General features: G+C 31.8%; 1 protein-coding gene across 1 annotated transcript in view; it reads left to right on the top strand.

Annotated features, from left to right (window-relative positions):
- The window catches only part of LOC113517777 (zinc finger protein Gfi-1b), a 93082-nt gene that overhangs the window by 49528 nt on the left and 26346 nt on the right, over positions 1 to 17208 (top strand). Inside the window, exons 3-4 of the mRNA XM_052901915.1 lie at positions 816 to 1461; positions 2153 to 2334. Of these exons, the coding sequence (XP_052757875.1) occupies positions 816 to 1461; positions 2153 to 2334 (828 nt within the window). The remainder of the gene's footprint in view (positions 1 to 815; positions 1462 to 2152; positions 2335 to 17208) is intronic.

The raw sequence follows: 17208 nt of genomic DNA, 5'->3' as shown, positions 1-17208 counted from the left end.
TTCCATTTACACCCATTAAAAAACAGACATAGATCGACATACCCAAACATGGAAATAAAAGAATACATATACAAAAAAGAAAAATACATAAATGAAGTATCATAATTTTTCGTTCGTGCGTGTGCCTTAGTAACACAAAGTGGTCACAACTCAATTCAAGCAATAAATTATTTGATTTGCCCTCAAAAGAGCAAAACACTGATATTCTGTTGTTACAATTTTATTATAATATGTAGTAAGATAATTAATATCATTATAATTATATTACATCTACGTATTTAACAATATGCTCACAACAATTAAGCAGACAATATACAATGATATAAGTAAGTAAAAAGTGAAAAACTACTATTAAAAATGCTTAAATCTAGGTTTACTTGAACAAAAACATCTCACTCCTCACTACCAAGCTTAAGGCCATATGAACACATCAATTAAAGGTGTATACAGCTCTCACAGATAAGCGTCAATGTATACTAAGTAATAATTATATTAGAGAAGACCCAATTACCAATTTATATTATTAATAAGCCTAGTAAACTGCACTAAAGAATTACCAAAGATGTCAATATCATGGTCAACGTTTGCGGCTTTATTATACGATGACAACATTCTGTTGAGAGGAGAATTGGATCCTAAGTTAGTACGATAAGCGTATGTTGAAAATGTGTTAACCATTTTAGCAGTTCTAATATTGAAATTACGTGGTACTATCAAGCGTATATCCTTAAGAACATCAGGTATCAAAATAAGGCCATTTAAAAACTATTAAATATTAATTCTAAAACATGATTAATAAATGTTACCATTTACAGATGAAATTAAATTCGGCATCAATCGCCTGGTTGGAGACAGAACGAATGATGAAGAGGACGAAATTCACAACAACGAGTCCAGACCCGAAGGTGTTTCACCGGCTTCCCGCTGCGGAAGTCCATGCTGGGCTCCCTCGCCCCAGTCCCCACGATCAGTTCGGTCTAGTTCCCCTGAATTAGAAGTTGATTCACCACCCTCCTCACCTAGAAGACCGCCGGATTCTTCAACACCCCCAAAGAGATCAGAAGCATTTTCTATGAGCGTTCTCTTAAGACCTGACGCTCCAAGAGTACAACCACAAAGACCTTTTCTGTATCCTCCGCTGCCCTTCGCGGATCTCTTACGTGATGCAAGCAGCCTTGGTCTTCCAGGCTGGGGTGGATATAGTAATCTTTACCTACATGCGGTGCAAGCGGCTGGACCGGAATTAATGCGACTGCGAGCCGCCGTTCTTGGCGCTCAGGGTCCGTTAACCAGACCTTTGCCGATAGGCGATGTGTTCTCTTGTGTTAAATGTGAGAAAATCTTTAGTACACCACATGGATTAGAAGTTCACGCAAGAAGGTCACATAATGGGAAGCGGCCATTTGCTTGCGAGCAATGCAGTAAGACGTTTGGACATGAAATCAGCCTCACTCAACACAGGTTTGTATTTAATATATTATTTTAATTATTATTAGTTTCGGATAAAGTAAAACATTATTGCAATAGGTAGTTTGAAAAAAAAATATATATATATATATATATATATATATATATATATATATATATATATATATATATATATATATATATATTTATATATCAAATTGATAGAACTGTTCTTTTCTCAATGATTGATGTATAAAATATAATACAATGTAATAAAATTCACATATACTATGATAAAGGTAGAGTCAGTGGATGCAGGTGGCTCAGGGCCATTCTTTATGACAGTTTATGGAGTGACAGTGGATGATTAGTAGTTGAGATTTTTATGCAACTTAGAATGGCAAACGAGCTGACTGCCCACCTGATGGAAAATGGCGTCGCCTATAGACATGAGCAGTACCATGGACATAACAGAGTCTACTGTTTTGCCCATGATACCCCCCATGTGGTGCCATTTCTGAGGACTCACATATCATTCCTCTGTACCCTGTAAATTCGCTGCTATATCCCATCTTTCAAACCGAAAGACAGCCATGCACAACTGCTACACGGTAGAAACAAAATGAGATGACGATGACGATAAAGGTAAACTAAATCTTTAAATTAGAGAAATTTTACATTTCTAGGAAGCTATTTTTACTCTTTTTTTTTTATAGTAGAGACTAACAAATATTTTTTTCTACAGGGCCGTCCACAGCGTAGAAAAGGTATTCGAATGCAAGCAGTGCGGGAAAACATTCAAACGATCAAGCACCCTGTCCACCCACCTTCTGATTCACTCGGACACCAGACCCTACCCTTGTCAGTACTGCGGGAAAAGGTTCCATCAAAAGTCGGACATGAAAAAACATACATATATACACACCGGTGAGTACTTTATTTGAAAAAATGAAAAAATACACATACATAGATATTACAAAAAGTCTTAGATACACATTCCTACAAAATTTACAATTAAATAACCGGATTTAAAATTATAAGAAATAAGCAATTATCGTTCTGTAGAATAGGGGCTCTACCATGAAATGAAATTTCGTGGTAGTCGTGGAAAATAAGTGGAGCTGTTAAAGCGCCATAAACATCAAACAGTTACATTTACTATATCAGTATCAATTTTTTTAATGAATGGTTTTATGTTTTTGTATATATATGTATATGTATTATTGTATACAGATATGTATTTATTTTGATTTTAATTGTATGAGTTACTTATATATGTCAACATATTTATTATTTTTTAATAGAAACATCTATAATGTTTCCTTCTATTATTGTACGCATACTGCCCGCTAGTAATTAATGCTCATTTCCACTTAGGGTTTGCTGGAAGAGAACTCTTACAGAATTAAGCTCGCCTTTTGTACATCTTCATTTTATATATATTATATGTTATAATTTTTTGTGTACAATAAAGAATAAATAAAAAAAAATATGATGGAATGGTAACCCCGCCTGCGCTAACGGTATACGCTGGCAAAGCACCAGTGACGGATGATAGGTGAGAATGAAAAGGAAGATCCCATCATGATGATTATACTTGGAATTCGGCATGATGGTTTCCAGCGGGAACCACATGGATGTCAACCTGACAGAGTATATTGCTAGCAATGGGACTGATAGTTCGCATTACTAACAATCCCTTCCCTCCTTATTAGTAAGAATTAGCTATTTAAAATCCATAAAATATTATAATTATTGATCGATTCGATCAAACATCAATTTTCTACTATCAATCTTAATATAAGCCAGTACAATCTTATTGATATTGTATTTGAACGCGTAACCAAATCATGATACCACATTAATCCATACAGCGGTATTAAATTGTAAACCCTGTAATTTTAGACGTCATAGTATTTGATAAATATGATATAATTATGAATGAAGTATACTAATGAATATTATGTACTAGATTTTACCCATGACTTCGATAATAAGGAAATCGCAAAGTATAGGTATTTTTTTGAGTCGACTAAGGGAGCATTACTTATCACTATGCTGACGTATTAGATATATATATGTACATGTACATGATCATGTATATGTATATGTATATGTATATGTATATGTATATGTATATGTATATGTATATGTATATGTATATGTATATGTATATGTATATGTATATGTATATGTATATGTATATGTATATGTATATGTATATGTATATGTATATGCATATGTATGTATATGTATATGTTTACAGGGTTTATGTATTTTGTGTAATGAATATGTAGTTTGTATTATTTTTTGAATATATTTATACAATGTACACAATTCGTATGACTGTCTATTTTTATTTTTAACTAACAATTCAAATTTACTTGAAAAGATTAGCTTTAAAATAGAGCTGTTAGAAGAAATCTCTTTTAAAGAAGAGAGAAGCTCGCCTTTGTACATTACGTTTAAAATTAATTGTTCTTAACATTATGTTTGTGTACATAAAAGACTATACTCATTGATTGAGATAAAACTAGCCTATGAACAATATAGACTGCTTATACTACTTTTTATTTTGCAAAAGGCTCTATTTCATATAGTACATGTTTACCATATTTCATAATGATTTATTAAGCTCTTAAAGCGCTAAGAGGTAACAAACAAATTCACTTTCACATTTATAATATAAATACGCATATAATTTTATATGAATTATTCATTGCAGTATTTATACTATTTATTTGCGAAATACAATTAATTTTAAATGCTCAATTCGAAGTTTCGCTGCGTGATAGAATCCAAAATGAGAATGGCCGCTGTAGAGCCAAAATAGCCGGTATAGTCTGAAAGATCAATAAGCTGAAGTAGCAATGAGCCGATGATAATAAACAAAGGGTAATTAAATAGGTGAAGATATCAGATTTATTACCGAATATGAATCTACCTCACAGGCTGACAATGAAATGGTCTGTTTTCAACCTCCTTTTTTGAAGTCGGATGAAAAGTACACAGTAGTACATGTAAAAAATACAATTCACCAGAGGGAGACTTTGTACAAAAGTCGATTGCTTGGGTATCTCTGTCCCATTCATGTTTCAACCGTGAAGCAGTTGTTTTTGCATGGCTGTGTTTCGGTTTGAAGGGTGGGATATGGCGTGAATTTACTGGGTACGGAGGAATAACACCTGAGTCCTCAGGAATGGCAACGCATGGGAGTAGCATGGGTGAAACGGTATACTCTGTTATGTCCATGGTACTGCTCATGTCTATAGGCGACGGTTACCACTATCCATCAGGTGGGCCGTTAGCTTGTTTGCCATTTTAAGTTGTATAAAAAAAAACATTGGGTAACAGATAAATGGGATTGCTTTCTGTAGCTACTTAGAAACTGTTTTAGAATAACATTTATATTATATGTAAGTGTAATTATAGTAACCAGAAATTATAGTAAAAAAGTTATAGGCTATTCCCCCCATAAACCAAATTGACATATCATCATCATTGTTTAATTAGTCGTATTTAACAACGAATTAAATATATAAAATTACATTATACTTCCTTGTGACGTAAAATAAACAAATAGCTATCCAAAATCCTGTCCCATTACGACTGAGGATAGAATTTCATAGACTATAACTCAACCAAACTCCGCACCGCTTAGTTGCCCGCAGTAATTCAGTAGCGAAACTCTGTCAAAACATCTTAAGCCACCCCCCGCAACGAAATTAATGTACATTAACACCTAAGATGAGCTAGGTGGTTGTTTTATAATATCGCATAATGCGAGGATGCGCCCGAGACGTTTGCGGTTACATTATAGAGGCGATTGGGTTACTCGTACACACGGCTGCCTTGTGCGTCGAATAAATAATTGAAAATAATGACCGATAATCGTATTTTGCTCCGTTAATCTATTTGTAATAGTATGAGAAAAACAAAAAACATAGTGAAAGTGTCTCAACTTTATTGATTTTATAGTGTCATTTGTATTCAAACAAGATATTAAACTTATAAATTTTTTTATTGTCTGACAAAAAAATTGCTGAGTTCATGCTTGCATATTTCAGTTGAAACAGCTTTTTAAAGAAGATAGTATAAAAAAATTTATTTAAATTATGACTTTATTTATAAATAATTTAAGAAAATTTACTAACAACTGTAGCTACAACGTATATACATATATACTACGTATATAACTGTAGCTATAGCGCTAAAACGTCACATCTGTTAGATTACACATAGAGATTTCATGTTATAAACTCAAGTAGTTTTCATTTAATTTATCCGTGAACATTACCAGTGAAAGACTTTATATAAGAGTCGTCAAGCATCCACTTGTTTGTGTTTTGGTTTAAAGAGTGAAATTACGTACGAAAATATCACATTGTAATCCTAAGAAATGGCAACGGGTAATGGGTACCATGAACTTCACAGTATGTTCTCTAATGTGCTTGATTCTGATCAATTGTATGCCACGGTTACCGCTTTCCATCAGGTGGGCCATCTGTTTGTTTGCCATTATAAGTATCATAAAAATTATTCCTTCTAATCCAAACGTTGCCTGGAAGAGATCGCTCTTAGCGATAAGGTCGCCCATTGTTTTCTCATTGTGATTATTTCTTGTAATTATTTATAATTATAATAAGTTTACTATTGCAATCTTTTGGAGGAAACAATAAAGAGTATCTGTCTATCTATAAAAAAATCTTATCAATCATTGGTGAATTGATTTTGTTTTGAAATAAGAGTACTATTGCTATCTGTAATGGAGCAAAATTTATGTATTTCACTGTGATAAGTAAATCATTATTTTCCTGTGAGTGTAATAAGAGGGTACTAAGGGATCTAATGGCTGAAGGATGAGCAGCAGCGTTCCTCTTAAAGCATCACCAAAATCTAACTGCGGTTGCCAACCCGTCTGCTAAGCGTAGCAATTACTGGCAAAACGAAAGAGGACAATTAATGGTTGTTACAATAATATATAATAAGTAAATCATATTTTGTGCTCGTCAGCCCGCTGGCCTGTGTGTATCGCTAGGCCCTTCATGAATATAAGATGTTGCGGTCTTCGCAACGTTGTCTCACTAACACTTAAGTCGCTGTGAGATTCTCTGAGACCGTATTACACTTAACCCTCAACTGGTATCATGATTTTCATGGACTGTCGTATTATTTTCCTGCCAACACAACAATCATGTACATTTTAGGGTTAAATTCATATAACATGCTTGTTTAGAGTATAAGTTGTTACTTTACGTAACAAATTAGTATTTTTTTTTTAAATCTGTGTGAATATAATCAATATTACATTTTGGAAGATGTTACGATTAGATTATTATAAATTTAATAAACTTATTTTGTCTCTCAATTGCGACACTTGATTTTTATATGCAACTTAGAATGGCAAACAAGCTGACGGCCCACCTGATGGAAAGTGGTAACCGTGGCCTATAGACATGAGCAGTACCTTGAACATAACAGAGTATAGCGTGTCGCCCACGATGCTCCATACGTTGCCATTTCTAAGGACTAAAATGTTATGCCTCTGTACCCTGTAACTACACTGCCATATCCCACACTTTGAATCGAAACACAGCCATGAAAAAACAAAAGCTTTACGGCAAAAACACTAATATTCGTACAAAAGAACTGTAAAAATTTACAACATTAAATAAGACATGAAAGACTCATGAAAATATTAATAGTTTATTTATTATTGAACAATTATTCATAATAATTGTGGATGTAAGTATATTTACTTTTGATACAGGAAGGAAGATGAAAAAACTAATTATTCAATACTAATTTGCACTTAGGTAATTGCATTGCATTGCATTGCATTGCTTGTTTCCTTATTTGTATAAACGTGACGTGCTAAGTACTGAATAATACTTACCATTTTGCGATACACGACAAATGCAATTTGTACCGCGAAACATTTCCTCGATATATCCGATTGGAAATATTTGAATTTAGAACGCGAAAAGCTTACTAATATAATAAATGTGAAAGTAAGTTTGTTCGTTTACCTCTTAAAGCTTTAAAAGGTTACAAAAATTGATATATACTTACTATATGGCATGGAGAAAATATAGGACATTTTATTTTGGTCAATCAATATACATAGGCAAAGTCGGGATTAAAGACTAAAATTTTAGAAAAGTCGAATGATCCCCGAAGAAAAACCGTAATTTTAATCGTTATAATATTAATATGAAATTGAGGACACAGGAGTGAACTCTATCGAGAGCATAATAAAATACAATAATCGGTTCAAAATGAGACACGTAATCGCTAAATACATTTGTCATAAAAAATAGGAACAAATTAAGGAGTTCATCCTTTTGGAAGTTGGTTAAAAGTTTTTATTATTATATCTGTGCCTCTAGTGAGAAAGGGTTCAATTTAAAATGGTCACTTTTCAGGAGAGCCAAAAAACTATTTTAAATAAAGAAAAAAAATTCTGCTGCTTTTATTATTTGCTAATTGAACAAGTCAATGATTGCATTTATAGTAATTTTTTCTCCTCTTTCTTATGAAATTGTCGGTTTTTGTGTAAAACCTATAGTTTTGAAAATAATTCTATTATACCTAATCACACTTAACAAAAATATTAAAATTATCATGTGAAAATAGTTTTAAGTTGAATTAAAACTATTTTATTGAAGTATTGAAGAAAAACAATGTTGTGTATTTTACGCTATAAAAAATAATCGCTATTAAATGGTGTAAAAGGGTTCAAATCGAACTGATTCATTTTACAAAAATAATTTTTGTAAAATATTGTAGTTTTATTTCTAATTATGACTTTTTTACCACAAATATTTTGTTAATTGTAGCCTTTTACATGTTTACTATCTCTATTGTTTTTAAAGATATCGTTACGATTCTTATACCATTCGAAAGAGAAAAATTTGCTTATTTAAAGTAGCCTAAAAAAGAAAAAGGCTATAACTTGAGTTATACCCTTTCTCACTAGAGGCACAGATATTATATTATTACTAATATTATAAAGAAATATTTGATTGCTTATTTGAAATTGGAAAATATATATATATATATATATATATATATATATATATATATATATATATATATATATATATATATATATATATATATATATATATATATATATATATATATATATATATATATATATTACTTTTGAAAATATGTCTACCCGTGCAAAACCGGGCTGAATCACTAGTTTATACATATAAAGATATAATCTTATTACGATGCACAATTGTAAATAAATAAATACCACAGGTCATATTTACAACGCCATCTATGTAGTTCCAAACTAAGAGGAACTTGTATTACGGGTACTTTGCTAGCAATATACCTGTCAGAATATACTGCTAGCAATTGGAATAGTAGTCCGCATTACTAATAATCAAGGGATTATTAGTAATGCGAGCGCGGGTGGGGTTATCATTCCATTATCATCTATATAAAAAAAAATCTACTCTTCACATGCTTTCTGGTTTTACCTAATAGTTAGTTGGTAGAGAATGCCATATGGCATTAAGCTCACCACTTTTATAAAGTTTTATTGTGCAATAAAGAATAAATAAATAAATAATTTATTATATAAACGTTAAATGTAATGGATGTGTTATAAATATTACTAAACAGCGTAACAGACAGGATCTTACATTGTAAGGATTTGTTGATAAAACATTGACTCCGTTAACAACGAAGCTTTGATAAGGAATAAATGCAAGTGATTAATTAACCTCGCAAGTATCAACTTGTCAATGTCACTCAAGTAATATTACAAGGGACACTGTAATTTGAACAAGTAATGCATTTGTTTGTGATACAATTGATTGTGATAAAATGGTGTGATCGTCCTACTAGACTTTTTTAATATTATATATATGAAAGTAAGTTTGTCTGTTTGTTACCTTATAGCACATTAACGGCTTAACCAATCACTGTAAAATTCGGTAAGTATACATGTACAATATCTATTTATTTATCCCAGCTAGTAAATATATCTCCAATTAACGGACAAAGTCGCGGATAAAGGCTAGTATGATTGTAAACGCAAAAGTTTGTGAGGATGTCTGGGTGAATGTTTGCTACGCTTACTCGCAAAAACTACTGAACTAATTTGAATTAAATTTGCTACACCGATAGGTTATGTCTTAATTTAACATATAGGATACTTTATATACTACTTCAAGAGGACAAAGCCGCGGCTTACGTACAGCTAGCTGACTAGTTAAGTGCAACTGAGAGCTATAATTTAATATTTCATGACATATTTTCGCCGTTTAATATTATCCTGAATGTAAAAAAAATTTTTCCAGTAAAGGCTAAAACATACGTTTAAAAATTCTGCAGCGTTCCCTTCTTTATCTAATAGTGCCTTGCCTACCTACTTTGCTCCCCAGTTCATTTAAGATAAGGGTGGGGGCTCACGGCCCGTGATTCAGACGCATAGATTCGCCGTTTTCATTGCTTTGACAGTAGGTGTGAAGGAGATAGAAAAAGATTTTCTAATAGGTGTAAAAAGGACAGTGTTCTGAAGGGTTGGGTTAGTTATTGGATGTTTCTGTTGCTCTGTAGCAATAACTATATATCTATATATCATATATAATATGATATTGGTAGTGTTGAATAAATTTCCATATAAATGTGAAATAAAATTTAAAATGTTGTACTAAAAATAGATTATAATAATCAATCATAATTGGATTGATGTAGACAAAATTAAAACATAATTTCTGAATATTCGTTTTGAAAAGTTGTTAAATATATTACTTATGACTGTATGTCTTTTACAAGCATAAAAAATATAACAGCATACAAAATAATATAACTGCGAAATCAAAATATATCATCCTTACTAAATAATCACAAGTGAATAAAAAGTACAAAAAAATGCAAGTTTTAGTAATGCCAGAAACATTACCTAGCTATAGTGTGCAGTCGGTAAATGCACTGAATAAAGATTCGATCAATATTGTCTGCAGAAACTTCCAGTACCTATAGTGATACAAGTGTGATTTGAGACAATGATTGGGTACAAAAAACTTCTGTCTTGGAAACGAAGCCAAGAAAGCCCCATATCAGTTTACTCGTGACCACGGTTAAAATTATTATAGTTAACCTAAATGATGACATTAATTGTCGTCTCTTATAAAACATAAAAATGTATTTTATATTTCATAAAAATCTAAACAATACGAACAATATTTTTATCGCCCTTATTACCATAGAATGTATATCAAAACTGAAAGCATCCTACATTAACCCTTAGCATTAAATATAAGTACATCCAACCGCAGCTACCCCAAGACAGAGCATTAACAAATACAAATAAATTATGTTACGTTTACACCTGATCCCGCAACCCTTCCACCCACGTGTAAATTATAAACAATATCAACTTAGCGAATAGTTGCTCGAACGGCATTTTAATCAGTGTCCCAACTTCTTGATTAATGTACGCCCCCGCAATTTATCGTTGGAATTTTATTTATAATTACTGCCGCGAAATTAAATGGTGCGCGATTAGTCAACGTCAAGCGAGAAGACCGCGGCCCGCGATTTGTCACCTCACCCGAAGCCGTTTAATTCGACGCTAATTGGGTCCGGAAGTTTGTTACCCCTGAACTTCTACTACCTGTGTTAGTATGGCAATTTTCGACTTAGTAGTTACGAGCGCTAGTTTGCTAACATTCGGGCAATTAATATCAGTTAACGTTTTGAATTATTCATCAAGCTTTAATAACACATTGTTAACAGAAACTTTGTTTCTATTTCCAGTGAAGTTTAAAAATGCAAATTGGCAATAATAGATAACGGATAGTGAGGGACCTATAATTGTACCTTGGGACACACCACAGATAAATTAAAGACGCCATTATTTTTACCGTTCAAAATTAATAAAAATGCGCGTAAAGACTAAGAAGAGAAGATCACTGGGCGTCTCGCATCTCAACCCGTCACATAAATATTTGATTCACAAATTTTCCCATTAAAGTATTTTTTAAAACTCTTCCTTGTCTTAATTAGTCGGGGAATAAACAAGTGGCACATTAGCTCTCGGAATAATTACACAGCGGCTGTGTTTTGGCCTCTTTTGTGTTTCTTCTTTTTTTGTTTTTGCATTACTTCCCTACCTCGGTTTGCGGTAAAGAATTTTAAAAGCATTTTGCGAAATTGTTTTGCATCAATTATCTAATATAGTATACAAAAAAAAATCTAATTATATCAAATAAATATTAATAGAAAATATTCGTCACTACAAAAATGATGATGATGGTGATATCAGCCATTTTCTGTCCACTGCTGAGTATAAACCATCCCTTTGGGAGTTTTGCCAGTAGTTACCGCGCTTGGCAGGCGGATTGGCAACCACAGTTAGGATTTGGTGATGCTTTAAGAGGGATGCTGCTGAACACCCCTCGACCATTAAGGTCCTTTAGTTGCCTTTAACGGCACCGATAGAAAGGAAGGGGTGGCCTATTCTATTTCGGGACTACAATACTACAAAAATATAATTGATAAATCGTAATTAAAACCTTATTGTTCGGGATAAGAATTCTAAATAGTCAAACTGTTTGAGCTTAGTTATAGTTCTCTACGTTACTTTTTTTCAACACTCAATAATAGCCTACTTAATATATTAAATCAAGAAGGTGATAATAACGTATGCATATAATGTCTATACTTTATACGAAATATAGTAACAGTAGGTACATATACAGATGAAAAAAGAAACAAAATTAAAAAGTATAAAACACTTTATAATAGCCTCTCCCGTGCCAAATGTATTTAACACCCGCAACCCCTCTGATTACGTTTTAAAGCCTTTTCTTACTTAAAAATAAGAAGAGATTCCCAGCACTTCCTAAATGCTCGCTATTGTATAATTGAATTTCACAAGTCGCAATTCCAACGTGGAATGGCAACAGTATGCAAATGACGCTAACAAAAAACTTCTTGATTTCTAATTGAATAAGACAAGTTAAGAATATTAATTTGAGTAAAATTTTCAAGTCGATACAATAAATGGCGAAAACGCATACATTTCGTCTAGTTATAACTCGCGGTCTAGGAGATAAGTAGTGTCCTATATTCCGAGTTAGTAGTCTATTCTTGTATCAAATAATTAAGATTGTGTTTCAAAAAAAAAAAACAATTTTAGTTGTACCATAATCATTAAAAAACTAAACTATTGTACTGATTTTGGTAAAATTCCTATGAGAACAATTCGTAAGTAAATATATCCTTTCAGATAAGTATCTAATTTTCCAAATCGATTCATTACTAACAGAGTTATGAGGTAACAAACATAAAAAGAAAAAATACAATCGAATCGAAAACCTGCTTCTTTTTGAAGTCGATTCATTAAATTCAAATCTATTCTGTAACTTTTGCGTGAACGAGTAACAGATATCTAATCACACAGACATATTCACACACTTTTCTATTAATAACAATAGTAGGATTTGAAATACACGAGACCTTTTAGAATTAATTTCGCTTTCATTATTCCTAAATATTAAACCACTAATTAAATATTACTCATACAAAAACAATGCAAAACAAATGGAGCAAATTATAAATAATCGGATGATTTTCCTCAGTGTTCTAGTTTTTTTACATAACTATATATATGATCAAAATTGATCAACCAAATCAAATTCAACTATATAAATAGCAGCCATAAAACTAACTGTCCAATCTCTCAAAACCATTCCTCGTACAAGATTCCAGACTTCAAGTATTCCGTCCACACAACCTAAGGGGAGGAAATCTAAGCGGTCCATAAGGAAGGGGGAGTCCACGAGAAAGTGGTGGGGGGAGGGTGTCGCTCTGCCCCGGGGGGACTGAATCAAGGAGTGCTACGTGCCTTGAGTTTAATTAAGGACTCTGGAGAGTCTTTGGATACTTCGATTTTTAGTGGCGTTCCCTTTTAATTTGTTCAACACATACTTTCCTAAATCATTGAATCGCTGCTAATGTTTCATCTAAATTATAGGAATTTAATAACTAAATTATATTATTTTAATTTTTAATAAAAATATACCTATACTGATTTTGCTTCTCAAAAACTAATTCTAAATTTAAAATTAAATTTTGTTGTGGACAATCTTTAATTTTAGGTTTAAAAATAACAAGTTCATTACAATAGATAATTATAATATGTAATCATGTAATATTAACTATCTACATATGTCTATCCACATCGATATCTATACATGTATTAATATCAAAGATTTCCAGTAAGAAATCCCTACAATTCACATCGAATGTATAAAAGTTTATTTCAACAGAAACCTCCCAAGACGTAATGCTCACAGATTTTTCTGTGCTACGTCGTCGCTTCGCAAAGCCCCTGTGATATTCTCCTGACATGCTCGTTACGGCGTTCCACATTTTCAACTGGTTGTGAAAATGTCTTATAAAAATCTTCTGATAAGGAAAATCAATTTTGTATAAATGTAATTGTATTTATTTATCCAATTTCAAATAGGGACTGATGGAGAAATGATATTTTATCGATTTGATTTATAAAAAATCGATTCGGTCGTGGTTTGAGAACTTAGAAAACTTTGCAATTAAGAAAATATGTTGGAATATTTGTTTGGAATATAAAATATATTTTGGAAAATAAAGTTAGCGATACTAAATTGACTATTTTGTTGAATAATTGTACATGGTATTATTTTTAAAACTTATTATGTTCATGTTTTAACGATATAATTATGTATGTCAAAACAGTTCTCGGAAACCACAAACTGTAACTTCAAAAATTCCCTTTATACACATATATAGAAAATTTACATGGTCAATTTCGTAATAATGACTACTACATATGTATGTAAAACCATTGTAATATTACCATATGACCTTATTATACAGTATTTTTAGCAATAAAATTTATTTCTTTATACAGCCTTTTTAATAAGGGGAAACCAGAGCAGAGGAAATGTTACAGTAATATTATATAAGACCTATGGTAGTGTTCTCATCTATAAAAGATTTTTATACTTTCTATCAGATAGCCCTTGTCCTATTTTGGCATAACAAAGTTACATATTTTTTTTCAAAGTACCTTTCGAAATAGAAAATTTTACCGTAAAAGTAAAGATTTAACTGAAGTTGGAAGTCACTCTCAATTTTATTTAATACACAAAAAAAAATACCTTATTGTTTCCGAACAAACAAACCGTAGAGAAACATCACCGGCCGTCAGATTTATATTTTTTTTCCACGATACACGTAACTCGATCTCACTGGGGATGTTCAACGGAGGAATCACTTCGAGATTTTTTTTCTCACGCGAAAAAATGACACTTGAATTTGTATGCCGGGAGGCCGGCCTCACTCCCATATAATATTAGGCGCTCCCGGGAGAGAGGGATAATTAAATTAATGTCCTCAGCCCTCTTTGGCCCCGCGTTCCGTTGCCAGTAATCCGACACCTGCATTGTTTTCACTTAGTATCTCTTCGTGTAGTTTACTCATAGCAATTTCTGGAGATTAAATATAGAATTATTGCGTAGCTCTTATAATAGTTAGTACTTCTTATGCAGAAATCAAGTACTATGTTAGTACACTATACTATCTGTCGGAAATGTATGAAAATATTAGTACCTGCTTTTATTTTATATTCGGTGCGTTTAATATCTCGCTAGCTTCAAAACCTCTATTAAGTCCTACTATCTCTCCTTTTAAGTACTATTTTCCCGTGTTCTCTCTTCATATTCCAGTTTCATTCTCTCCTGTTGTATGTGTGCTGTTAAGTATGTGTATGCCCTTTGTTTTCTTATTGTGATTATTTCTTGTAATTATTTATATTTATAATATGTTCACTATTGTAATATTTTGGAGGAAACAATAAAGAGTATCTATCTGTCTATCTATGTTTATGTATCTATGTTTATATAATATTGAGCCACCTACACTTTGTCTTTTTTTTTCTTTTCTTAATGTCCTCTACCCAAAGGTGGTCTGGAAGAGATTGTAGCCAACATATACCGATAGCGCAGGTGGGATTACCATTCCATTGTCACTCATTAAAAATATCTCCTTCAATTCTATATTAATTTCAATGATTCTTTTTGTAATCTACAATATTTATTTTCGTGTTAATTCCATAGAAAATTAGTCACCGTTGAATTTTTTTATTATTAATACATTATAAAATCAAAATATTAACCCTATCAGTGTCTGTACGTAATCAAATTAATGCCTCGTTAGATATCACATCGATCGCCCCTAACAAGTGATATCACTTAACTCGAATGAACTCGAATCGAACCGAACTAGAACGTAACCCATGTGCAACCCGAGAAGCGTGGCCGACGCACGCGCCACCTAATTCAATAAACACATTATAGCGATTAGCCAGCGGGCCCCCGCTGGGTCAGAACGAGCGAGCGGCACCGAAGCGCTCCTGAAGGGTTACCAGTCAGATTTGGAATGATGATTTTGTGATATTAATCATTCGTATTCTAATTTAGAGAGCGTGTAGTTGGGGTCGGAGTGCTTGAGTTTGCTTGAATCTTCAATAGTGCCTATTCGTGTTAAGGATGTTTATACTAAAATGTAGCAAAGTCTATATTATTTATTTATTTAAAATTTAAACCATAGTTAAACTATGTAATTACATATGGCGGACTTAACCACAGACGGTGTTCTCTACCAGTCAACCATTGAGCCAACTGAGAAATAAGTAGGCGGTGCAATATAAAATTGAAGAAATATAAAAGTAATAAAATTAATATATTATAAAAAATAATTAGTAATAATAAAACAAATAATTAATATATTAAATAATTAAATATACACATAATATATATATTATTAATTATTATATTATAAAATAAATATATATATATATATATATATATATATATATATATATATATATATATATATATATATATATAAATGGATCAATATATAAAAAAAAATGTTTACTTTAATGTTATATTAAATAACGTTTTTAGATGTTAAAGTTTTTAATAAAAAAAAAAATTAAGAAGTAGTCAATCAGTACCTAAATACTGCAAGAATAGAGTCTATATACGTGATAAATTATTTCAAAGTCTGATTATAATATTTCCAAAAAATTATTAAATAAGTTAAAATAAATTGTTATTGTCATAATAGATTTTAAATAGAACACAAAATAACATTGTTCAATTAATTAATAATGATTTCAACGAAATGATTTAAATACATATTAAAATTACATTGTTCAATTAAAAAATTTATCCAATGATTTATTTTTAAAATGTTCGTCTAAGATCTATAAACATTTGATTTAAATATATTTGTGTAAATCGAAAGTCAACTTTGTCTTTTTTTTAAAAACTTGAGAATGGCAAATAAGTGATTTAAATATATTTAGAGGTAAATCAAAATAACGTCATTAAATTTAATTTTAAATAAATATTATGTATAATACAACAACAATACAAGTTACTTAAATTTTTTTTTATACAACTTAGAATGGCAAACAAGCTGACGGTCCATCTGATGGAAAGTGATAACCGTCGCCTATAGACATGAGCAGTACCATGGACATAACAGAATATACTGTTTCGCCCATGATACTCCCCATGCGTTGCCATTCCTGAGGACTCAGGTGTTATTCCCCTGTACCCAGTAAATTCACGCCATAACCCACCCTTCAAACCGAAACACAGCCATGCAAACAGCTGCTTCACGGTTGAAACACGAATGGGACAGAGGTACCCAAGCAATTGACTTTTGTACAAAGTCTCCCTCTGGTATCTGTCTGTTACATTAAAAAGCCATAATGTA

This window comes from Galleria mellonella, unplaced genomic scaffold, assembly GCF_026898425.1.
Source record: "Galleria mellonella isolate WM207_F2 unplaced genomic scaffold, CSIRO_AGI_GalMel_v1 utg83, whole genome shotgun sequence".
Taxonomy (NCBI): Eukaryota; Metazoa; Arthropoda; class Insecta; order Lepidoptera; family Pyralidae; genus Galleria; species Galleria mellonella.
This window is presented reverse-complemented; position numbering and strand designations above follow the sequence as displayed.